Consider the following 24,739-nt stretch of genomic DNA (forward strand, 5'->3'; position numbering starts at 1 on the left):
TAAATGATGTTTTACTGAAAATGTAATAATGCAGAAAGTTTTTTGTGAGGGTTTGGTTTAGGGGTAGGGTTAGGGGATATAATCTATAGTTCATACAGTATAAAAATCATTATGTCTATGGAGAGTCCTCATAAGGATAGCCACACCAAAATGTGTGTGTGTGTGTATGTGTGTGTGTGTGTGTGTGTGCATTGTGTGGCTAATTTGTAATCTGTTAAAGAATAATGGCTTGTGTAAACCTATTGATTATGCATTGTTGAGGATGAAGAAAAATAAACAGCATGACAGTGGAAGACAAAATCAATTTACAAAAGTTTATTTTGTTAAAACAAAAACAGCATAAAATATAGCAAATTATTTGAATAATCATACTGGCATCATGGCACTATATGGCAAAGAATCTCATGGAGCTCATCATGACACCCTCATGCAGAGATTTTCAGAGCATTCCACGTCATTGATTCACAGGATGATTCACAGATAGTTTCGAGTCATTAGCAGGATATGTTCCCAGGCCTTCTCTTCAGATCTATCTATGGCTGTTCTCACATACACAAACTATCAAACACTCAATTCCTATTAAGTCATCAGTGGAAACACCTGGTAGGTTTGTGTGTCCACTGGAACATATTACAGGAACATCATAATACAACAGTTTTCCACTTGAACATTGAAGAGAATGGAAAATAATAGTTTGCAATTGTACATAATACATAAATAAGTTTAAATATCAAGGTAAGATATGGCAGGCAGCCATTTGAACGGAGATTTATTTATTTATTTATTTATTTATTTATTTTTAAAGGGGAAAAAACTGGCAGTGCAAATAAAATGCCTTCTGAAGTCAGGAAGCTGCCCTTAAAACACATCAGTGATCAACACCATGGTCAATACTAAAACAAAACCACTTCCCCTCTTGGTTTGCCTTCCAACTTTTAGTGTTTTGTCAGTCCCTTCAGGCTTTTCCACAAATGCAAAATAGATCATACTAGATTGGAATAGATCATCATGTGTGGACCCTGATGCAGTTCATTGTCCCCAGCCAGCAATGCCAATCTCCTGCTTGTATCTGTTGGTCAGGTTGTTGGCTTGGCTTGTAAGTTTGGACAGCACCCCATGCAAGCCCCTCAGGTGGAACTGCAGGAGCTGCTCCAGGTCAGTGTCGCTCTCCGGCTCTGTGCGCACTGGCTCCGGTGCAAGAGAGTCCTTTTTGCGCCTCTGCTCCTCTGCGCGCATGACGCCCCATTCAATGTTGTTTCGGATGGACTTGAGCTGAGAGTAATAGCTGTACATGTCCGCCTCTGCATCATGCAAATAGCTACAGGGTTCATTGGTTAACTTCTGCTGCTCCTTCTCTTGGTCCAGTGGAACATCTCTCAGCAAGCTCGGCACCATGACTGTCTGGTCCATGTTGTTGACGGCACCGATGAAGCGGTTCATGGCCGTGAAGAGAGCGTTCTTTTGGCTGAGTGGCTCGGACATCTGCATATTGATTGATGATGAGGGTTAATTCGAGAATAGTTTTCTGTCTTCTCTTGGGGAGTTATGTTTCTCTCCACTGTGCTTAACTTCTTTCTGATGAGTTACATTCCACTGCTTTTTTAAGTAGCCTACCTTTTCAGAACTGGGCGTGACCGAAACCTGTTGGTCCGGTTTGGGATGCCAGTTCAGCCGCAACCAGATTCCAACAGTAAGAGACAAACCTCTGCACGGCCCATAGATACACAGGGAGTGGCACGAAAGTTCAAGAAAAATGAATTGGTTTCATAATTGTTTACATTACAGAAAAACATAATAATATAAAACATTTGCTATGCATGTATGTGAAATGTTTCAATTAATGTGTATGCTCCACTTAGACGTTCTTTCCCAATAAAAATAGGCCTAAATATATTAGGCCTTCATAATGACACTTAAGAAGTGTAGGTATAGGTTGTATAAGGGTAGGATGGCACAAGTTTCTTTCTTTTTTGAAAATCTCAAGATATTAAGCAAGGTGCTAATGAAAGTTTAGATCCGTTGCTCCATATCTTTCAATGTCACAAAATGTTTCCTACATGTTATTAAAGCAGCACTAAAATTAAGCTGTGTACCTGTGCTAACTAATCTCAGCAAATGTTAAAAAAGTTTTTGCTTTAGTTTAAAACTGTATTTTATATAGGAAGCTAACGCTGTGCCATCCAACTCCTGGTGCCAACCAACCCTGGCCTAATCTACTAACAACGATAGTTCGGTAGAAAAGAGGGCAATTTTGTCACTTAATAACAATATTTCCTTTAAATAATTTATTAATGTGATTCTATTCTAATAATTAACATTGAGGCCAAAAGATGTGTTTCATTAGTTGTTTTTATTCGCCTAATGTTGGATGCCTGAATGCCACATAGACCAAAATGTCTATTCATAAACAGAGTAGTCTGGTCTTTCACAATGGTTTTGTTTGCCAAACTGCTGCAATATTTCAATTGTTTTCATTAACACTCTATAGCGTGACAAGTTACAAGTCTTTTTTTCTCTCTTTAAAAATGGGTTTTGAGGGCATGTTTCTGTTCTCCCTGTCCCTTAAAGTGCTTATGTAAAATGCTCTGAAACTGTCACTTCTGGCCTGTTCAATTACTCTGAACACCCAGGAGGGATTTAGTTTGTTGTCCAGAACACAAGAGTACCTAAATCAGTATTCTGGCCTGCTATTTATGTGATAGTTGCAAAAGTTTCTCTCATATATGTACAGTCTTTAGGATTCACAAAGTCTTATTTTTTATGTGCATTTCTATCTTGGTGTTTTATGTCAAGATTTCCAATACAATGCTTACATAAACTAAAGCATGCAGACACACACGTAAACAGGAGGCTATTAAGGTCACAATGAAGGGGTCAAACTGTGTTAAGATGAGATAAGTTCAGAGTGAGGTTTCAGTTTAAATAACTGTACATGCACCAAGTCATTGAAAGGGAAGTTAAGAAGCTTTTGGAATTACTAGAATGTCTCGGAAGATTTTAGAACCTGTTCTTCTGCTCTGCATCTCATCTCCACCCTTGTTCTTGGCCCTTTTCTGCCTCACCCTGTGAACCTCACACTCTCACCCCAATTTAAATTTATGCTTTGCAAGAATGATTTTGTTGTGCCATGACATTGCCTCTTTTTCTTGTAGTGTGCCTTTACTAAGCTTCATTGTTGATAGTTTCACTCATGTCTCAGCTTCCTTTCCAACCTCCCCATCCTAAACATTTGACTGTCATGCATACGAGTCCGATCAGACTCTAATCTGATACTGATTACAGGGCAGCAGTCAGGCAGTGAAAGGTCACAGTGAAACTAAAAAATGAAAGCATGCACAATGACCCCACATTCATGTCATTTTTGATATTATCAGAATGTAGAACATTACAGTGAGACACAGATAATATAACAAGATAAGAGTATAAATAGACATACAAATAATAGGACATACTGTATAACATAGAATGGCATATGTACATGTGCAAGTGGTAATGTATGTGCAAGGTAGGGGTATGTACAGTTATTGAATTAAATATGTGAATTTACATATGTACATGAGATATTTACATAAATGATTGCACTATGGGGGAGTCCTGAAGGCAGTTTAATTGTTCATGTAGAAAATGGCCTGAGGGTAAAAACTGTTCTTGTGCCTGGACTTCTCCTGATGTCCACTATCATCTCCACTGTTTTGAGCGTGTTCAGCTCAAGGTTGTTGTGACCGAACTAGACAGCCAGCTGTTTAACTTCCCATCAGTTTGCAAACTCGTCACCATTACGGATGAGGCAGATGATCGTGGTGTCGTCTGCAAACTTCAGGAGCTTGACAGAATGGTCCTTTGCAGTGCAGTCATTCGTGTACAGGGAGAAGAGCAGTGGAGAGAGAACGTATCCCTAAGGAGCACCAGTGCTAATAGTGAGGGTCCCGGAGGTGAGTTCGCCAGTCTCATTTGCTGCTGCCTATCTATTAGAAAGCTAGTAATCCATTGACAGATTGGGGTGGGCACGGAGAGCTGGGAACTTCACACTGCTCCATTGATCTATTGAAGATCTGTGTGAAGATGGAGGCCAGTTGGTCAGTGCAGACTTTCAGACAGGCAGATGAAACACCGTCTCGGCCTGAAACTTTCCTAGTCATTGTTTCCGAAAGACCTGGCACACATCCTCCTCACAGACCAAGAGTTCAAGTTGAGTAGCAGGAGGGGGAAGGAGGGGGGTTCCAGGAGGTGTTGGTGTGTGTGTGTGAAGTGAAGATCAGAGCGGGGGAGGGGTGTGAGACTGGGCTTTTCAAACCTGCAGTAAAACACATTCAGGTCATCTGCCATTTGTTGATTCTCTACAGAGCGAGGAGGTGGTGTCTTGTTCTTGGTGATGCTTTTCAGGCCTTTCCACACAGATGCAGGATCGTTGGCTGAAAACTGTTTTTTCATCTTTTCAGAGTAGCTTCTTTTAGACATTCTGATTTCCTTAGTCAGTGTGTTTGTACAATATTTTATCCTCACTTCTGTAAGCATCCTCTTTGGCAGTTTTCCTGTAAACCAAAGTTATCATTATTGAATGATAAAAATGTCCTAGTAGGGATGCACATATCCTAACAGAAACTGATATATGATGTCACAGTATCTGTGAGCTCGTCCAGGTCTGTGGCCGCAGCTTCAAAAACACTCCAATCAGTGCAGTCAAAGCAAGCTTGTAGTTCCAGCTCTGCTTCATTGGTCCATCTCTTTACTGTGCTTACTACAGGCTTAGGTGATTTTAGTTTCTGCTTGTAGGTCGGGAGAAGATGAACCAGACATTGATCAGAGAGTCCCAAAGCTGTCGAGGGACAGAGCGATATGCATCCTTTACAGTGGTGTAGCAGTGGTCCAGTATATTTCTGTTTCTGGTGGGGCATGTGATGTGTTGTTTGTATTTTGGCAGTTCACAGGTGAGGTTAGCTTTATTAAAATCTCCCAGAATAATGATAAGAGAGTCCAGATATTGTTGCTCCATGTCTGTGATGTGATCATCCAGCTGTTGCAATGCTGCGTTCATGCATGCTTGTGGCGAGATGTACACACTCACCAGAATATATGAGGAAAACTCCCGCGGTGAGTAGAAAGGCTTAGAGTTGATGATGAGCGCTTCTAAATTAAGACAGCACATCTTCAACACTGTTACATCTGTACACCAACATTCGTTGATGTAAAGCATGTTCCACCGCCTCTCGTTTTCCCTGATGATTCCGCAACGCGATCTGCTCTGAACAGCTGGAAGCCTGGCAGATGTAACGGGCTGTCCGGGATGGCTTTATTTAGCCAGGTGATAAGATAAGTTAACTTATGATAAGATCAGTAGCCATAACATGAAACTAGCTTTGAAAAAGCTTGCCCTCACACTGATAATCATTCTAAAGTATTGTGCACTGTTGGATTGTATTGTTGCGTTTTTTTGTGTGTCTTGTGCAACGTTAACATACAGTATGTGAGAGATAACTGAGAGGAGTTTATCTGTTATGTAAAATTCTAAGTGATTGTAGGTGGCATAAATGCCATATTACATAATTACATAGAAACTCTGAGAGGCAATGACAGTCATTTTATTGCCATGAAAAAGAATTTGATCTTTGAGTGTGCCACATGCATTTTGTGACCCTTTTCTATGAATCTGAAAAACTGTGCATTTGCAGTGTCCTTCCAATGCCTTGTACTTTGGAAAAATAAAATCAGAACATAAAATGTACTGATAATACATAATACAAACATACTGTAAAATATGTTTATAATTTCATAGCACCCTCTATAGGTCATATACAGGATTGGACTACTTGTGAACTTGCACCGAAATGTTTGGATAATGAAATGCATGTTGTGAAAAGGATTTTTCACACATTCAATTCAGAAACTTTATTCTGAATTTTTGACAGAAGATACTGACAAAGGAATACTGAAGAAAGAATAATGACAAATGATGTCAAGATATATGATAATTGCTCATTTTATGATACAGGAAGCAAATGTATAGATGAAATTTAAATGTATCTGCTTCTATGTTCTGTTGTTTTGGCAACATTGTTTGGTTTGTTTTCTCCCGATATTTCAAAATTTGAGTTTAGGAATTTGTGGCCAATAGTCTGTCAGGATGCACACTATCAAACCCTGGGGGGGAAAAAACATAGAAACAGTTATAACCCTAAACAAAGTTAAATGTATTAATAACAGTTATATCATTAAACACACACACTTTACCATGATGGTCCACTTGCGGTTCTCAGCCTCGGTGAACACAAGGGATCGAGGTGAGTAGAAAACCTCATCGTCCACTTCCTCTGCTTTACGTGGAAGACAGTGCAGAAAGGTCCAATCTGGTGCAGCCACACTTCCTGTCTGTCAATGGAAATATTAAAAACTGTATTTATTTAGAGGCAGGCTTTGAATCATTTTCTACAATAAGGCAACATATGAATGCATTTTGATTAATAGTTAAAGATAATGTTTATGCTTTATGTACGGTAATGTCAAGATGTTGTAATATCGTTTTGAACAACAATACGTAATGACACTGATTTGACTAGACTAGACAACACAAGACTAGATTAAGCTAGAATAGAATATAAATGACTATTTGAATGCCAAGACTAGGACTGGTGGCAAAAGATATAACAACTAGATTTAAATTTTCTGAAGAAAGCATGGTTGCTAGGGTGCTTTGAACCTCTGTTTGGTTGCTGGGCATAGCCAGGTGGTTGAATACACTAGGGGCCGTTTACACGACAACGTTTTCAACTAAAAACTGAAAACTTTTTATGGGTTTTGGCTGTTCATTTACACGACAACAGCGTTTTGGGGCCTGAAAACGCGAACGTTTGAAAACGGGTTTCAAAGTGCAAGTTTTTGAAAATGATGGCGTTATCGTCTTCGTGTAAACATACAAAAACACGAATTTGTGAAAACGATGACGTCATATGCATGCGTATTACGTGTTCAGTCTATAGGCATGCGCACGAGTACTTCAAAACAACGAGCGAGACATTCAAAACTACAATGGCGGGCTACAGGACTGTGTTTGTGCTGCTCAAGATTTTGAGTTTATTGACGCTTCTCCAGCAAAATAATTGTAGTAATAGAGCAACCTCATCGTCCGTCCAGACAAAATTGCTCAATGCTTTCGCCATCTTCATTGTCTGTGTCTCGTTTGGAAGGCTGCGTCCTCCGGAGGTCACATTTGTCGGCCGCATACGTCATCGAGGCTAGCGATGGGAAGATTGGATCATTTTACTGACTTGAATTTTTGAGTCTCGTTCAGCAAAATGAACGAATCTTTATTCAAGTCATTTAGTTCATTTGAGCAGAATTAAATTAAAATGTTACATTTTCAATAGCCAAATTGTAGGGGGGCTACACGTCTACTTACGCAAACTTTGATTATAGTCCCAATAAGGAAAGATTGATAATGCAGCCAAGGACAAATTATGTGAAACAAAGATTAGTTCACCTCTGGAATCTTCTTGTCGGAGTCGTTCGTTCTTTTGTCACTGCATAGCGTATACGGCTGTCAAAAGAACAAAAGAACGTGACAAAAGAACGAACGACTCGGACCAAAAGACTCGAGAGGTGAACTAATAATTTCTGTTTCCTGTACAGCACCTATACGGTTTTCGCGTAACAAACAAACGGAGGTTGAGCAATGCACATGCGCGGCCAACACAAAATGAACAAATCACTCTCAGAGACTACTCATTCTTCTGAGTCACATAAAAGATTCGAACAAATCATTCATGAACAACCCATCACTAATCGAGGCTGTCTCATTTCATAAAAGCGACTAGGACTCTTCGAATGCAGCCTTCGAATGCGGCCTTCTTTCACGGGAATTCGGAGGATGCATGAGGTGTATCCTTTGTGGGCACTCAGAACCCACAATTCTTTGCTCCATCGGAAATGTCTAAAAAAAATAACAATGCCAATTTGCCCATAAATATGATGTTCAAACACAAGTAATGTTAATTCCCAAGTTGAAGTACCTCAGTAGATGGGTGCAGAGTATGTAATATGTATAATTATATTAATATATTATTAAAATAAAGAATTAGACTAAAAGTACACCTGTAAAATCTATTTTCTTTTCTCTTTACATCATTATAACTCTCCTAAATTTTACCTCATACATTCCCTTCTCACTCAAAGCGCTCGCGCTTGTTAAAGAGTGGCGTGCTGTCATAGCAACCATGTTAAGTTCCGTTTCCGTTTGTCCTACGATGGCCTTCTCGTTCAAACGAGACTTGTTTAAAGGAGGACGCTCGGTATACTGCAGCCTTCAAAGGACGCGTCCTACCTAGCACGCAGTCTTCGAAACGAGACACAGCCATTGTTTGTATTCACCGCTCTGTGGAAGAATGCTTATGTGCGCAGGCGCGTAGTGTTTCTTTAAAAGTGACATCGGCAACTACTGGCCTGGCATGAATAATACATCGTTTTTAGTCGTTTTCGCGGATCCATGTGAACGGGGATCGTTTTGACAACGTTGTCGTCTGTACGCGAAACTTTTCAAAAACGCGTTTTTAGTACATCGTTGTCGTGTAAACGTACCCTAATGGAGAGCTTGAGATATAACGTTACATGAGTTGTGAGGGCATATGTTAACCTGCATAGTGATCTGGTAACCATGGAAATCCTTAAGCCTCTTCTTCTTCTCCTCCTCTTGGCCCATGCTCACCCAGGTGTCAGTAACCAGCACACTACTGCCCCGTGCTGCCTCCACTGGGTCAGGGAGGAATTGCAACTTGGTACCAAACTACAGCATAAATGTCATAATTAGCTAAACAATACATGATGTTATGTAAGTGAGAGAAAAAGAAAAACACAGTATTTACATACACATTCATACACAAATTGCAACTCACTCAGTTACATGAGATGTGTACAATATTCTGTAAAGTCAAACATGTAATGTACATGTATGGTACATAAAGCATCTTACATATGAAAGAGACATGTTATTATTTAGTAAAATTGATTATGACCTCTCGTTCCCCACCTGTTTAGACAGTCGCTGAGCCTCTTGAGTGACATTAGTATCTGGCTCATAACCCTGAAGATAAGAGGACACATTAATTAAACTAAAATGTTGACCAACATTATTTCAGAACCAGGCTATTACCCTTTTTGAAGAGTGGTGCTTGCTAGAGACAGTTTAGCAGAGACGGACCACTGGTATTAAAATTAATGGGAGAAGTTGGAACAGTCAACAGATGTAAAAAAGGAAGTCCAGCCTTACATGTAAAAGAGCCAATCGCCTTTTAGATACAGACATCACCTGTCAGCATTAGCTGAACTAGCTTGAAAAGTAGCCAATAATAGTGTTTTTTTTTTATTATAATATTGGCCAAACATTTTGGAGATTTCGGTCTTTCCCCATTCAAGTAGATTGGAGCTTTACATTTACGCAGCTTGTTTATATTAAAAATGCTGCCCCAAAGCATTCCAAAGATGGCCGCCAAGTGGAATGACTTGCCTTGAAAGGGATTTTGTGCTTGCTCGTGCAAAACTCACCATCACAGTATTGTGGGTGGTTGCCAAAGTGTTGCTATGTGGCATTCTGAGTGTTTTTTAGCATGCTGCAGTGTTGCTAGGGTATACTGCATGGTTGCTTATTAGCACAATTCAAATGAGCCCAACTCCAATTCTCTATATAATATATATATTTACATTTATGCATTTGGCAGACGCTTTTATCCAAAGCAACCTGGAGTTAAGTGCCTTGCTCAAGGACACAATGGTGATGGCTGTAGGGATTGAACTGGCAACCTTCTGATTACCAGTTATGCACTTTAGCCCACTATGCCACCACCATTCCTATATACCAAAATCAAAATTCCGATCACTAAGAAAAGTACTTGCACATCTTTCCTCTGCGAGCCACATGATTTGAGGAAGCACAAACAGTACATGATGAGTTATGTGGAAAAGTGTAATACTAAAGATTCGGGGTCTGTTCAAATCCCTTACCCTATTTATTGGCAATATTAATATTGATGCTTACCTTAGTATGCCTTCAAAGCACTAATAAAGGCATATTTACAGATGTTGATGCAAATATATATTCATTTACAGAGGTTGATACAATTATATATTAATCAGAAGCTCAAATCCCACTGCTGTAATCAAAGCACAGTTCTGAAAGGGGCAGACCTTGGGTGTGGCCACTTTTAGACTGACACCTAGTTTGGGCAATGTCATCATGAAGGAGTGAAGCACATTGTTTCCATCACCTATCCAAGCCACAGTGAGGCCTTTTAATGAACCATAGTGCTCCTGTAAGAGAGGGAAAAAAACATGTATATGTATTGCAACAAATGTATGTGTATGGGTCAGTGTGTGAGTAGCCTACCTGCAGTGTGAGTAGGTCAGCCAGAATCTGTATGGGGTGGTAGAGTGCAGACAGGCCATTGATGATTGGTATAGAAGCGTCTTTATCCAGTTGCTCCAGAGTTGAGTGACTATACACCCGAGCTAACACGATATCTGCCAAACCAGAAAGCACCCTGCCATACACACACACCGACACATCAGATTATGTGAAGCCCACATATATAATCTCTCTGTTGGACCTATGCCTATGCAGTGCTGAAAAGTGTGTATGTGTCAGCTTTTGCCAGCTTTGTGAGGACCAAATGTACCAAAGGATAGTGAAACCTGAAATCACCATTGTGGGGACCACCCAATGGTCTCCACTAAAAAAAAACATGCAAAATAATGTCTTAATTAGAATATAAAAATGCAAAAAGGTCTGTAAAGGGTTACGTTTGCAATGCATGCAAGTTTCTGTAAGGGTAAGTTTTAGGAATAGGCGATAGAAAAATTAATTAGGTCATAATATCTTTAAAAACACTGTCGATTCAGTTCAAACCTGGCTGTGTCAGTGGTGCTCTCATTGACCCCCAGATGAATATCCTGGGGTGTGAGAAAACATGGATGGCCACCCAACAAAGAGAACCCTAGTTAGTGAAAGAGAGAGAGAGAGAAACTGTCTATGTGTCAAATCCTTTGTTCTGTACCAGTCCCCATTCATTCATTTTGTTCAGGGACCACACTGATACATTTAAGCCCTTTAACAAGCTAAACTCTGAATGGCACCTGTTTCAGTAGACATGCGGGTTCTAGTGCTCCTCTTCTCAAATATCATGGCAATAGATTTGCCTTGAAGTAATTGGAGATACTGTATATAAAAAGCAGAAATCAAACATTGTTTATAATATCAATCTACCTGGACAGAATTTCTAATGAGGGACTTCATTAACTACAATATGCTGTGCAGTACCTCTCCCCTGTGCTTTATTCGATGTTTCAGGTCAGCGGATACCCACAGGATATGTTTAATTTCCTGTGCATTAAAATCCTTCAGTGTTAGGAAGCTGCGGCCCTGCAGGTTAACACTGCCCAAAGATGAATTTCCTACTCTATGGACATTAAATATCCATGTTACATATAGTCATGTTGCTTTTGTTAACAAATGAAGAACTATATGAAAATCATACTGAAAAATACAAAACTGTTACCCTAAATATAACTGTCACAGTTGACATGCAGTGATATCAGTGTCCTGCAATGCGGCATTTTAAAATAAAACTATTTTAAACAACATGTTTCTAATTTTTGGATTATTATCATATGTACAGCTTGTATGACCTCTTTAATTAAGAGACTATATAGGATATTTGTAGTTTTAAAAATCTGTTTGTCACACAGCAGAACGAATCTGAAAAAAAAAAGAATCTGCAAAAAGTTAAAGTTAAAATTTAAAATAAATGGTAACAGAATCTTAAATTCTACACTTTCCCTTACTCAGATATGCATTATATGCTAAAGCCTTAATGTTAAAAAAGGTAATGCCCATGCTATTAGTCAACTACCCTTTCATTAATAAGTAATTGAAAAAACATTACATAATGGTTAACACTTTACAAAGTTCCATTTGTTAACATTAGTTAACTACATTAGTTAACATGAACTAACAATGAACAGTATTTTTACAGCATTTAGTAATCTTGGTTAAGGTTAACTTCAACTTATATTAAAACATTTTTAAAATCAAAAGTTCTAAATGTTAATATAAGTAATGCACTGTGAATTTACATGAACTATAAATGAACAATTGTATTTTTGTAAACTAACATTGATAAATGCTGTAAAAATGTATTGTTCATTGTTAGTTCATGATACCTAATGCATTAGCCTAGTTCACATACATTAAAAAAAGAAAATATGAAAACATGAATCAAACTTCATGACATTTATAACTAATATACTAATATATCTAAATGTATTTAACACATTTTCTGTTAAGCATTATATAATTTAAATATGTTTGTTACTATTATTAATGTAAATAATGTAATGATAGCCAAATATTCACAGAGCAGACCAGATTTGTAATTTTTTTTAGCTCACCTTGCGACTCACCTAAAATTTCTGCTTTGGCAATATTTTCCATATTTCATACCATTGTATATTCTGTTTTTAAAAGCAAACATTTTACTGAAAAAAAGAAATGTTTAAAACACAGAGCACAAACAAATTAAGTCCCCATCAATTCCACGAGCTCTCTATCGTGCAGTGGGAGGGGCGTGGCTAAAGAGCAGGGATAATGGGCGGGGTAACAATGTGGGCGTGGCATGTGACAGCGCTCATGCTCATCCCACCCACTTTCATTGACACTGACATGCTATACTCTATCAGCCTTTCTCTGTCTCGCAACATAAACCATAAATGTATGTTTTTGTTTTTGTTTTTTTGTTTTTTTTTTTTTTAAATTCAAGATCAAACTAAAATATCTGAACAGTTACAACAAAGAACAACCTTTTTTATTTATTTTTTTACACTGGTTGCCAGGGCAACGTTTACTTCCGGTTCACCTGAAACGATCTTCTGCAGGTTTAAGTTGACAGTTCAGGAATGTCATCAGCAACACAGAGATGTTGGACGTTATGCCAGGAGAAACAGAGACAGATATACCAGGTATCTATCTATCTATCTATCTATCTATCTATCTATCTATCTATCTATCTATCTAACTGTCTGTCTGTCTGTCTGTCATCTATCTATCTGTCTATCTGTCTATCTGTATGTCTGTCTGTCTGTAGCTATGCGTACTTTAGCATGATACAACTTTCTCCCTGTGACACCATAATCACGCTTTGAGAGCATTAACCACACAGACTATTCTGGGAAGCTAGAATGCTTTCTAATTGGGCTGTGTTGCAGAGTGTGTGGAGGTTTGCTCTGCCATGTATTTGAGCGAGTTTGACTGAGACGAGTAAGTAAATGAGCTTTTTTCCTGATGAATTTGCTGTAATGAACTTAAACGTTTTCCTGTTGCAGCCACTGGTGCTGTATTTACCTTTGGAAAGAGTACAATAGCAGGCAATGTGCCCAGCAGGTTATGGCTGAAGAATGACACACCTGTGCAAATCTCATGTGGACAGTCACACTCTGCCTTTGTAACAGGTTGTACCCTCTTTATATTCTCATTATAATTTTCTACATTAACATTAACTACATTTTCTAAGTGTCTTTCATTACCTCTTTTCAGAGCAGGGCCGTTTGTTTGTGTTTGGAAGTAATAGCAGAGGTCAGCTTGGTCTAGTAACCAAAGGACCAGCAACTAAACCCATCTGTGTAAAAGGTAAAACATAGAAGACACACATGCCTTCTCAGTTTCTTGCCGTTTTAGAATTATTACAGACGATTTGCAGTATTTACTTTCTTATTCATCCACAGCTCTTAAAGTGGAGAGAATTCAGTTTGTTGCCTGTGGGACTGATCACACACTTGTAAGCACCTGTAAGTAAAGTTTTGCATTAAGAATCAAACAGTCATGCTACTGTAAATATATATTCTAGCCATCTGACAGAGAATAGTGTCTGACTGAGATGAACGGAGAATGTGAACGTGTCTGTGGGTGTGTTTCCAGTACAAGGAGAGGTTTTTGCAACTGGAGGAAACAGTGATGGACAGTTAGGATTAGGTCACTGTAATGACAGCATCTCTTTCCAGCGGCTCCACCCCTTCTGTGACTCTGCTCCAATCAGACTGCTCTCTGCTGGTAACCACACCTCTGCTGTGCTCACAGGTAACATTTATAAGAGATGCAACAGATTCTGAAAGCTCTCTTCCATTTTGTGATTACATACAAAAATAGTTAAATTCTAAATAATAATTTATTAGTAATTTTCATAAATCTGTTTATGTTTTAGAGGATGGCAGGCTGTTTCTGTGGGGTGATAACTCAGTTGGTCAGCTTGGTCTGGGAAATGACAGTCATGCCTTATTACCTAAAGAGCTGAAATTGGGACAGCCAGTTCAGTGGGTTTCATGTGGATACAGACACTCAGCTCTGGTCACAAGTGAGCTCCTTCCAATCAATAATATTCACAAACATGGCTTTTATGGTCACAAAGTGTAAACCACACTCTGTTATGCCACCTGAGCAACTTCCCCACAGTTGTTCTTTAGTAATTCTTGAGTGCTGGGACAAAACAGTTTACAGGTCTAGAAACATATACAGTATGTTTCTATACCAAGGATCTGTTAAACATGATCAAATGAAATTCAGTGTTTTAGTGCAACATCCGTCTTCTTTCATTATCTCACAAAATGTGTATTTTTCCTTGCAATTACTCTATATGCGTCAACACCATCAGAAGAAAAGAATATTTTTACTATCATGTCAAGTATTTATTATAATTTATTAATATTGACAAATCTAGCTTTCAACTTTGTCAAACTGATTGTCAGCTTCATCTATTGAATTGTCATCACCATCGGACAGTTGAGTTGACACTGATGGTGTTTGGAAGAATATTTCAGCTCTGTAGGTCCATACAATGCAAGTGAATGGTGATCAGACCTTTGTAGCTCCAAATATCACATAAAGGAAACAAAAAAGTAATGCATATGACTCCAGTGGTTAAATCCATATCTTTAGAAGCGATATAATAGGTGTGGGTTAGAAACAGATAAAAATGTAAGTCCTTTTTTACACTAAATCTCCTCTTTAACTTTCAGATGTAAAATTGAAACTAAACAGGCACCACACGTGACTTCCAGATATAAAAGTGAAAGTGGAGATATAGAGTTATCTTTATAATAATAAAATTAAAGTTGCTGTAAGTGATTTTTTTTAATTAAATGATATGCAGAAAATATCCTTATTACCTGTCAGATATCATTGAAATAGATGCCATGAAATATCACTCCTGTCTCTGTAACAGCCCTAGGCTGAGTAACCAGCGGATTAAAAGATGTCCACGGGCCGTGATCAGATTGTTTTTTTTCAGCCAGTCACAAGACTTTCTGCTTGATCATTGTGCATGTTCACAGGGCAGCCCACACATGCAGCTCCATATGAAGTTCCAGAACAGCTAAAATGGCTTACATAACCTTAAAAAAAAAAATTATATACCTCCTGTAAAACATAATAGACAGTTAAGACACATTATATTTCAGTTTTTTGTTAGATATATATACTTCATCTATATGAAGTATTGAGATATAGTCTGAGGACAGGTTGTTTTAGCAGTAGAGAGTAATACAATATTGTCATTATTTTAAAAAAAGTAGAAAATAAAAAATATTTGTGTTTAAAAAAGATATTTCAGTGAGTTTCTGTAAATAATTTAAAAGTAGAAATGTTGCTATTTTGTAAAATAATGGTGGGTAAAATAGTTTATCCTGTTGTATCTAATGTCTCAGGAATAGTGTGTTGTGTGAGCCCTTATGACCTGTGCATTTCATTGAATAAATTAACTTACAAACAGGACTGTCATGTCACAAAGGTTGTAATTGTGATACATTCCAGATAATGGAGATGTTTTCACTTTTGGGGAGAGTGCAGATGGAAGACTGGGTCTCTCTGCTGATCAGCTGGCCAATCACAATTATCCTCAGCGAGTAGATTCTCTGCAAAGGGTTCTGCAGGTGGCATGTGGAGGCAAGCACACACTAGCCCTCACAGGTGACAGAGATGCACACATATGAACACATTATTGGAACCTACAGTATGGATACAATTACTGTATCTCTCTCCCTCTTTCTCCAAGATGCAATTATTGTCTTAAGCATTAAATGTTTATACTAATCACTTTTTCTTTTACCTCACTTTTTCCTGTAGAGGATGAGTTATATTCATGTGGCCGTGGGGAGTTTGGGCAATTGGGGTTGGGAACACTTGTGTTTGAAGCAGACTCACCTGTTGCTGTCGGCCACTTCAGGAAAGGCAGGGTCACTTATGTCACATGTGGTGAAAACCACAGTGCACTCATAACAGGCAAGAAATAAAAATTCTTAAAACCAGCGCTGTCCATTTACAATAGTTAATCATGAATAATCTCATGTTTTTTTTTGTTTTTTTTTTTGTAGTTAACACAATTAGACTCAAATATCGAATTTGCTAATTACTGAAATGTGTGCCTAAATACATATATATTTTTGTCATTTAAAAATGTGATGCATTCAGTTGAATTCAGTTTCACTTTTAAGGAAAGAAAACAAAATAATGTGTACTAAAGATGTACTGTACTTCTCTAATGATTCATAATTTCTGCTTTACAAAGACTACAAATGGTTTTACTTATGTTAAAGTCCAGTCTGGGTTTGATTTAGCTATAAATACATTTACAGTTAAAAAGGTATTTCTGCATCATTAACTGATAAACTGTATTGTTGTATGTGTGTATAAAAATGGATGCAAATTGACTTTAGAGATCACACAGAGCAAAATGAAACAGTTGCAATGCAAGTGAATGGTGATCAGACCTTTGTAGCTCCAAATATCACATAAAGGAAACATAAAAGTAATGCATATGACTCCAGTGGTTAAATCCATATCTTTAGAAGCGATATAATAGGTGTGGGTGAGAAACAGATCAAAATGTAAGTCCTTTTTTACACTAAATATTAGCTAAATGTGTTTATTGCAATTAATAAATGTAACTGTTAAACATAAAACCCATAACTTTATGTATATTAACTTTGGCAGCTCTTACATAAAACATAAAAAACGTAAGTTTTTCTGTTTTTGCTTTTGTTTTGCTTCAGATAGTGGACTTCTTTACACATTTGGAGATGGTCGTCATGGAAAGTTAGGCCATGGAGATGAGAACTTCACCAATCAATTTAGTCCAACTGTATGCCAGAGGTTCTTTGATTACTATGCAATGACTGTAAGTTCTCTGATAATTCCTTATCATGTTCATGCTTTCTTATGTGTCTCGAAATAAGAAAATCACTGGCTTGTCACATGAAAACTGGTGTATTTTGTGGTTACCGTATAGTGTGTTTAATGTATGTGTGCTCTAGGTGGCTTGTGGTTCCAGTCACACACTGGTTTTTGCACGGCCAAGGCAACAGGAAAGTGAGGATGTTTGTTTAGAGGATGAAGACGTGACCTACTTTTACCTGGACAGGTGTTTTAACTCAATGTTGCAGGGGCAACCATTAGAGCACATTCCAGAACCTGCTCTGATCTCACAGCCTGCATTTCTTGCTGCATCTCTTCCAAGCTCTCACCGTTGGAGTCTATCAACACGCTCCAGACGGAGACAGAGGGTAAGACACTGACCGCTTGAGTTAAATAAAAAAAAGTCCTTGAGTTCTATGTAGGGTCTATAGCATCTTTACACTGCAAATGAGGCACAGAAGCCACATCCGAAGTGGCATATATACAGAGAATAGCTGTGTCTACACAGTTTTTACAACTTTTTAATGCAGCACAAATGCATTTACACAGAATCAAAATCACAGGATATAATGTTTTGGTTTTTGATTGTTGATTTTCTTGTACAGCATGCCTTAATTTGAATGTAGATGTTTTTGTGTGTGTTTCAGGAGAGCTCATCTGCACAGTTTGGCCCAGAATTTCTTAATATTCCTCCACTTACAACTAGCTTTACAACACTATCGCTGACAGGCGACATCCTACAACCCAGATCTTTAACAGACACTCCTAAACACTTCAAAACTGATGCCTCTAAAGAATTTTCTTCTACCTCAGTCACACAACCTGCCAAATATGATTTTAGCAGCCCAGCCAGGACACCACCATGTAATTATTTTAATATTGCCATGTTAATCATTACAACCACATCTACATTATCTGCCATTCATGATCCATGATTTTAACACAATCATATAATCACTCAATTTAATCACTCCTAAAACACTAACCTAATACATACAGTAAATTGTGAGTATTGACCAATTGCATTTCTTGTGAATACAGTCTCACCTGTCAGTAAGAGCGCAAGGTACATCCACAATGTTGGAACTGCTGAAAACAGCATGTCAGACAAGGTGAGGAAAAGCTGTGTCATTGTGCTCAAGACAGAATTATTTATTAGTAAAATGTTTAAATAAAACTCATAACTGGTCAATTGAAGATTGCAATGTCTGAATTGACAGAAACAGAATGAAAAAGAGATGGCAAGACTGTCTTCTGTTGGAAGGGTGGAGACAAGAGCAGAGAATGCACCTCAGCAGACTCTGCCTACTGAACTACAGACTGGTTCTGTTTCCCATCAGTCACTGACAGAATCTCTACCTCCAAGCAATCGAAAATGCAGGAAACGCAGGTCAGGAGATCCAGGGAATACCATGATGAAGGAACATCTTTCTGTTACTACAGCATCACAAAGTGAAACAGAATCCAAAATATACAAAAAACCTACCCAGATTAAAAATAATAAATCTAAAGGTCAACCTGTAGTGGTCAAATCATCTCCAGATAGAATGTTAGCTCAAGACAGGGAGAAAAGCAATGAAACACCCAGCACTAATACTGACACAAGGGGCACAATTGCAAAAGACGTGGGTTCAACAAAAGTTAAAGACCGAAAAGCCACTACTCTTGGGAAGATTAAACCACACATCAAGTCAAGTCCAGTTAAAATTCAAGACACAAGCTCTCTGGCAGTTGATCAAAAAGAGACCAAGTCTGATCCAGTGCAAACTGAGCAAGTTAAAACAACCCCTACAAAAGTTCAAGAGGTGAAATCCCCCTATAAATTCAAAGAGGTTGGTAGTCCAGTAAAAGCAATAAAAAGGGTCAGGCCACCAATCAAAGTTCAAGATGTGCTGTACGGCGCCAAAGAAGATGGAGAGGTTGAATCAACACCTTGCACAGATGCTCAAAGAGACGTCAAACCCTCCCTTGGAAAGTCTCAAGAGGTCAGATCAACACTGATCAACATACGAGAACAAGGAAACACCACAACAGTCAAAATTCCAGCTAAAATCCAAAACGCTCCTGAAAAAGGGAAAGGAAAGAATGATGTTGACACAAAAGAAAACACTGGTGCATTTACACCAAAGAAAGCAAAAACGCCTAGCCCTCTATCGGTTTCCATACCCAAACAAAGAGAGGGTAAGGCTTGGGGAGAGGGGGCTCGAGGAATGTCTAAAGCAAAAAAAAGAAAACCTGTGGAAGCTGAGAACTTCCAGCTTAGACCTGGAGAACTGGGACAAGAAACTACAGGAGTCAAAAGACAAAACGATAATGTCACACTTAAGGACTCCAATATTTATTTTCCCCTAATAGAAAACAGGCAGTCATCCAGTAATACACCAGCTACAGAAAAATCGCAATCAGCTTCCAATTTGCAGTTTGACCATAAAAAGAGCCAGTCATCCACCAATAAAGCACTTAATGAACAGAAACAAGGATTTCCATCTATTAAAACTTTAGCTTCAGAGAGAAGCCACTCATTTTCCGGTCTATGGTCAAATAACCAATCAGCAACCAATGAATCTTCCACCTCAAAAGAAACCGAATCATCATTTGGTAAACTGCTGAGCCCATCTAGTTCATTACCACAACACAGGCAGTCACCACTAAAAGAAAATAAATTAGCTATAAAAACAGTTGAATCTGAACCAGTGTTGGTAACAGAGACCTCACAGTCTGTCAGGAAGCCACAAGCTGAGCAAAGCATTATGGGTAGTGTAGTTTCATCACTACCAAGCTTGGCTTTAGCTAGCGGAGCACCACTACTGATAAAAGCAGCTGATGTGCTTTCTGAAACTTCTAACATCAGTACTGCACTAGAACAATCTGCTTCAATCCCCCAGGAAACAACAGGAAACAATATCCAGAAAGGCACAGTTCAGGATGTATCAGCAATCAGTGAGAATCAGGAAACAGGTGACAGCAGCACTAAAAAGCAGAGTGAGAGCACAAAAGGTCATCCTGAGGGTGGTGAAGACAGGCTAGTTTCAGATGAAAAGGAAATGTTGGAGTGTGGTAATGCAGAAAGAGAGGACGAGGAAGATGAGAAAGACAGTGAGATGGGAGAGGAAAAGAGAGATGAAGAAGAGAATTTTGCTAAGGAAGAAGATGAAAGTGAGGGGGGTGGGCAGGAAAAGCAGAACAGCCCTGTTGAAGAGGCAGAGGAAGGAGAGAGTGTGAATGATGGGAATAGTAGAGATGGAGAGAGTGCTGAAAAAGGATTGGAGGAAGGTAAGGAAGAGGAGGGAGAAGAAGAGGAAAATGGAGCAGCAGGAGATGAAGAGGGTGACAGTGATACCGGACAAAGCAGTAACAGTGGGAAGGAAAAGAGTGAAGGAGAGGGGAGTGGAGATAGTGAGGTTACAAGTGAAGATAACGAGGATGGAGATGGAGAAGAAGACATAGAGGAGAGTGAGATACAAGAGAGTGGGAATAATGACAGTACAGAGAAAAAAGAAGAGGGGGAGAAAGGAGAAGCTGAGAGTGAGGAGGAGAAAGACAAGGAGTGTGGTGGTGAAGAGGAGGAAGAAAGGGATGAAAAGGAAAGCTGGGATGAAGGGAGTGAAAGAGAGGTAGAAGATGATGAGACCAAAGAGAAAACAGATGTAGAGAAAGAGCAGGAAGGAGAGAGCAGTAATGATCAGTCAGGACAGGAGGAGGAGAAAATGGAACGAGGGAAGGAATCTGATAATGAGGATGAAGAAAACAAAGAAGGATCAGATGAAGAGGAAGAGAAAGGAGAGAGTGAAGAAAAGGAGGATGGGAGTGAGATAGAGGAGGAAGAGTATGAGACAGGTGAGGAGGAAGAGGAGGAAAAAGTGAAGTCTGAAGGAGGGAGTAATGGAGAGGAGGAAGCAGAGGAAGGAGGTGGAGAGGAGGAAGATGAAGTGAGTGAGGAAGACAGTGAGGTAGGAAATGAAGTTGAGAAGGAAATTCAAGAGGAGGAAAGTGATCATGAACAGGAGGAAGAAGAAAATGGAGACCAGGCAAATGAGGAAGAAGAGAATGAGGAAGAGGAAAACGAAGAAGAGGAGAATGGAATGGATGAAGAGGAAAATAATGAACAACTAAAGGACAGGAAAGGTGAAGAAGATGAGGAGGAGGGTGTGGAGGAAGAAGAAGAGGAGAGTGATATAGATGAGGAAGAGGAGGTTGAGGAAGAGGAAGATGAGGCCACAAAAGGGCAAAGAGAGAAGATTGAGTATTCTAAAAGTGTGACTAAGAAACCAGCAAATGCCAAAGACTCACAGGGGCATGAAAATGTGAATGCTGAAAATGAGGAAAAAGAGAGACAGAAAACAGCAGAGGGAAATGAAGACAGTGAAAGACAGGAATTGGGTGAAAAGATTGAGGTACATGATGGAGGAAAAGAAGAGGGCGAATGGAAAATAGATGCAAGTGAAGAAGAGGGGGAGGAAGGAGAAGCTGAGAGTGAGGAGGATAAAGACAAGGAGAGCGGTGATGAAGAGGAGGAAGAAAGGGATGAAGGGAGTGAGAGAGAAGTAGAAGACGATGAGACCAAAGAGAAAACAGATGTAGTGGAAGAGCAGGAAGGAGAGAGCAGTAATGATCAGTCAGGACAGGAGGAGGAGAAAATGGAACAAGGGAAGGAATCTGATAATGAGGATGAAGAAAACAAAGAAGGCTCAGATGACGAGGAAGAGAAAGGAGAGAATGAAGAGGAGGAGGATGGGAGTGAGGAAGAGGAGGAAGAGTATGAGACAGAAGAGGAGGAACAAGTGAAGTCTGAAGGAGGGAGTAACGGAAAGGAGGAAGCAGATGAAGGAGATGGAGAGGAGGATGATGAAGAGAGTGAGGAAGATGATGAGGTAGGAAATGAAGTTGAGAAGGAAAATCAAGAGGAGGAAAGTGATCATGAAGAGGAGGAAGAAGAAAATGGAGACCAGGCAAACGAGGAAGAAGAGAATGAGGAAGAGGAAAATGGAATGGATGAAGAGGAAAATAATGAACAACTAAAGGAAAGGAAAAGTGAAGAAGATGAGGAGGAATGTGTGGAGGAGGGAGAAGAGGAGAGTGAGATAGATGAGGAAGAGGAGGTTGAGGAAGAGGAAGAAGAGGCCACAAAAGGGCAAAGAGAGAAGAATGAATATGCTAAAAGTGTGACTAAGGAACCAGCAAATGCCAAAGACTCACAGGGGCATGAAAAAGTGAATGCTGAAAAAGAGAGACATAAAAGAGCAGAGGGAAGTAAAGACAGGGAAAGACAGGAATTGAGTGAAAAGATTGAGGTAATGGACAGTGTAGATGAAGAACATCAAGGAGACAAGCTGAATGAAATGATGGAAGAACATGAAGAGGAAAAAAGAGGAAGTGAGGAAGAAGTAGATGAAGAGGAGGAAGAAACAGAGCAGAAAGTAGAGAATATAACAGCAGAGAAAAATGGGAGTAAGCAGAGGGCAAATTATGAACAGGAAGAAGAGAGTGAGGAAGAAGAGGAGGATGGTGAAGAGGAAGAAAGTGAGGAGGAAGAAGAGGAGGAAGAGGAGAAAGAAAGTGATGAAGAAGAGGAGGAAGAAGAAGAAAGGATTGAACAAAGGAGAGCACCAAAACAGAGCATCAAACCGAAAGCATTGTCTGTGGACAGACAGGGCATCAGACAGACAATTGCACAGAGAGACAGAGAGAAGACTGTAAAAAGAGATCAACAGAATCTTCAGGGGAAGAAGCAAACAGCTAGTGGTGCTCAGGACCCTCAGTTCTGGAACAATGTCTTACCACAGTATCTAAACCTTAAATGATCCCAATGGGAAAAAGTGTTTCTTAAAGGTGTTTCATAAAGGCCAGTGAACTCAAATTAACCGGCCTATATTCACAGTTCTTGAAACTGTGCTTCATAAAATTTGGTGGATGGGTGGATGAGATGGCCGTAAACAAGATAAATGAGCATCAAAAAATGGTTTATGAAAAAAGATTCTATATACAGTATACAGTATCTTTAATTTAGTATGATATACAGCTTTAACCAAGAGGTCATTTCTCACTTCAAGTGACTGAACTTATTCCATACTTATTCAATTATGGATTATCATAATCTTTATTTCAATGTTTAGAGCAAAGATTTATTTATTAAAGATTTGTTAAGTATTTACTGCTGTGTGGTCTGTTTTTTTCTGTGAATAGAAAAATAGAATTCTGAGTGAATAAAACAGAAAAAGGAAATCAAATGTAAATTTTCATGCTGTACTATCCTATTGCCTTTTCTTCTACATGACATGTTCCATTGTCACCAGCATACCAGACCATATACTGCAATAGATAACTGCAGTTCAAAAGTGAGAGACTAGGGTGTTATAACAGAGTAAAACAAGAATACAGACAGTCATGCATACCTACATTCTACACATAATTTGACAGTAAAGTGGTTTGCTGTTCAATAAGATTTTCGCTCTCAAGTCTTTGTAGAAGGATGTAAGAAAGTGTGCTTTGAAATGTGTTTTGAAATCCAGTGCTCTCTGACTCTCCATTTCAATGTGCTTACTGTGCTACATTGAGATGCTTTGTGGTATTTGATGAGATAATATGTGTTGTATTTGCACGGTGGCTCAGTGCTTAGCACTGTTGCCTCACAACAAGAAGGGCCTGTGTTCGAGTCCTGGCTCAGAAAGGGGGGCCTTTCTGTGAGGAGTTTACATGTCCTCCCTGTATTTGTATGGGTTTCCTCCAGGTGCTCTGGTTTCCCAAAGACATGCAGTTCAAGTAAAATTGGAGACTCTAAATTGCCTGTAGGTGTTAATGTGTATATCTGTGTGTGTTGCCCTGTACTGGACTGTTCCCCTGCCTTTCAGCCCAGAGACAGCTGGGATAGGCTCCTGTGTGACCCTGCCAAGGAAAAGTGGCTTAATTAATCATCATGTTATGAATCATATAAAAGATTTAGGGAACTTACCCCCTCTCTCTCCCTCAAAAAGTAATGAGCTCTATTTACATAAACGGTGCCTGATATAACATAACCAGAAGAAACAACGAGGGGGGATAATCCCAATAGAACAGAATAGAATCATGATCACCTATAAAACATTCCACTGCAGAAAATCAGAAGAAATGTAAAGACAACCCTCCTGTGGTTTCTTTTAACTTTTCAGTAACAAGACTTTATTCCATTACAATTTCAGTAGACTTCTGAAAACAGTTTAGTTCATCCAGGTGTCTAGCAGAGTAACCACAGGTTTAGTTGAAGTTTGACCACCAGAAAGTGTTTAAATATTTTTTTGTCTTCATTTAGAACATTTACTATTTTATTTCCTTCATCCTAAACAAAAAAGAGTATTTTTGTGCAATGTTTTGTGTAAAATTGTGCATTTGCTATTTTTCTTTCAAATCTTGCTAACACTTTACAATAAGGCATGAATTGCATTCGTAACATTAGTAGTAATTAATGCATTATAACATGAACTAACAATGAACAATTGTATTTTTTTTTTATATAAATTAACAATAACCCAGATTAATAAATGCAGT

General features: G+C 38.9%; 3 protein-coding genes across 3 annotated transcripts; 1 reads left to right on the forward strand and 2 right to left on the reverse strand.

Annotated features, from left to right (window-relative positions):
• Nucleotides 1-300: 300 nt before the first annotated feature.
• On the reverse strand, nucleotides 301-1,586 carry LOC127448105 (mid1-interacting protein 1A). Its single transcript, XM_051710400.1, has one exon. The coding sequence runs from the start codon at nucleotides 1,486-1,488 to the stop codon at nucleotides 1,030-1,032; it is 459 nt and encodes a 152-aa protein (XP_051566360.1). The 5' UTR covers nucleotides 1,489-1,586; the 3' UTR covers nucleotides 301-1,029.
• A 1,810-nt stretch (nucleotides 1,587-3,396) lies between these two features.
• On the reverse strand, nucleotides 3,397-12,527 carry LOC127448096 (ornithine transcarbamylase, mitochondrial-like). Its single transcript, XM_051710388.1, has 10 exons — nucleotides 12,442-12,527; nucleotides 11,300-11,438; nucleotides 11,116-11,197; nucleotides 10,889-10,976; nucleotides 10,370-10,523; nucleotides 10,171-10,293; nucleotides 9,017-9,070; nucleotides 8,624-8,773; nucleotides 6,229-6,366; nucleotides 3,397-6,138 (listed from the first exon to the last, which is right to left on the reverse strand). The coding sequence occupies exons 1-10, from the start codon at nucleotides 12,510-12,512 to the stop codon at nucleotides 6,079-6,081; spliced, it is 1,059 nt and encodes a 352-aa protein (XP_051566348.1). The 5' UTR covers nucleotides 12,513-12,527; the 3' UTR covers nucleotides 3,397-6,078.
• Nucleotides 12,528-12,965: 438 nt separating this feature from the next.
• LOC127448012 (transcriptional regulator ATRX-like) lies at nucleotides 12,966-23,365 on the forward strand. Its single transcript, XM_051710289.1, has 13 exons — nucleotides 12,966-12,996; nucleotides 13,360-13,485; nucleotides 13,571-13,663; nucleotides 13,759-13,821; nucleotides 13,952-14,110; nucleotides 14,235-14,384; nucleotides 15,839-15,994; nucleotides 16,151-16,306; nucleotides 17,077-17,201; nucleotides 17,338-17,586; nucleotides 17,866-18,082; nucleotides 18,260-18,330; nucleotides 18,439-23,365. The coding sequence occupies exons 1-13, from the start codon at nucleotides 12,966-12,968 to the stop codon at nucleotides 23,017-23,019; spliced, it is 6,177 nt and encodes a 2,058-aa protein (XP_051566249.1). The 3' UTR covers nucleotides 23,020-23,365.
• The last annotated feature ends 1,374 nt before the right edge of the window (nucleotides 23,366-24,739 follow it).

The sequence above is a fragment of the Myxocyprinus asiaticus genome, chromosome 11, assembly GCF_019703515.2.
Source record: "Myxocyprinus asiaticus isolate MX2 ecotype Aquarium Trade chromosome 11, UBuf_Myxa_2, whole genome shotgun sequence".
Lineage (NCBI taxonomy): Eukaryota > Metazoa > Chordata > Actinopteri > Cypriniformes > Catostomidae > Myxocyprinus > Myxocyprinus asiaticus.

What these genes read in the sequence shown, in the direction of transcription:
- LOC127448105 (XM_051710400.1), bottom strand. Translation starts at nt 1,488, where the DNA reads ATGCAGATGTCCGAGCCACTCAGCCAAAAGAACGCTCTCTTCACGGCC.
- LOC127448096 (XM_051710388.1), bottom strand. Translation starts at nt 12,512, where the DNA reads ATGTTTGCTTTTAAAAACAGAATATACAATGGTATGAAATATGGAAAA. An exon ending in AGCACCACTGACACAGCCAG is followed by an intron (nt 10,524 to 10,888) that starts GTTTGAACTGAA and finishes TGTGTATGGCAG; the next exon opens with GGTGCTTTCTGGTTTGGCAG. An exon ending in CTGACCTACTCACACTGCAG is followed by an intron (nt 10,294 to 10,369) that starts GTAGGCTACTCA and finishes CCTCTCTTACAG; the next exon opens with GAGCACTATGGTTCATTAAA.
- LOC127448012 (XM_051710289.1), top strand. Translation starts at nt 12,966, where the DNA reads ATGCCAGGAGAAACAGAGACAGATATACCAG. An exon ending in ACACTCTGCCTTTGTAACAG is followed by an intron (nt 13,486 to 13,570) that starts GTTGTACCCTCT and finishes ACCTCTTTTCAG; the next exon opens with AGCAGGGCCGTTTGTTTGTG. An exon ending in CACCTCTGCTGTGCTCACAG is followed by an intron (nt 14,111 to 14,234) that starts GTAACATTTATA and finishes TTTATGTTTTAG; the next exon opens with AGGATGGCAGGCTGTTTCTG.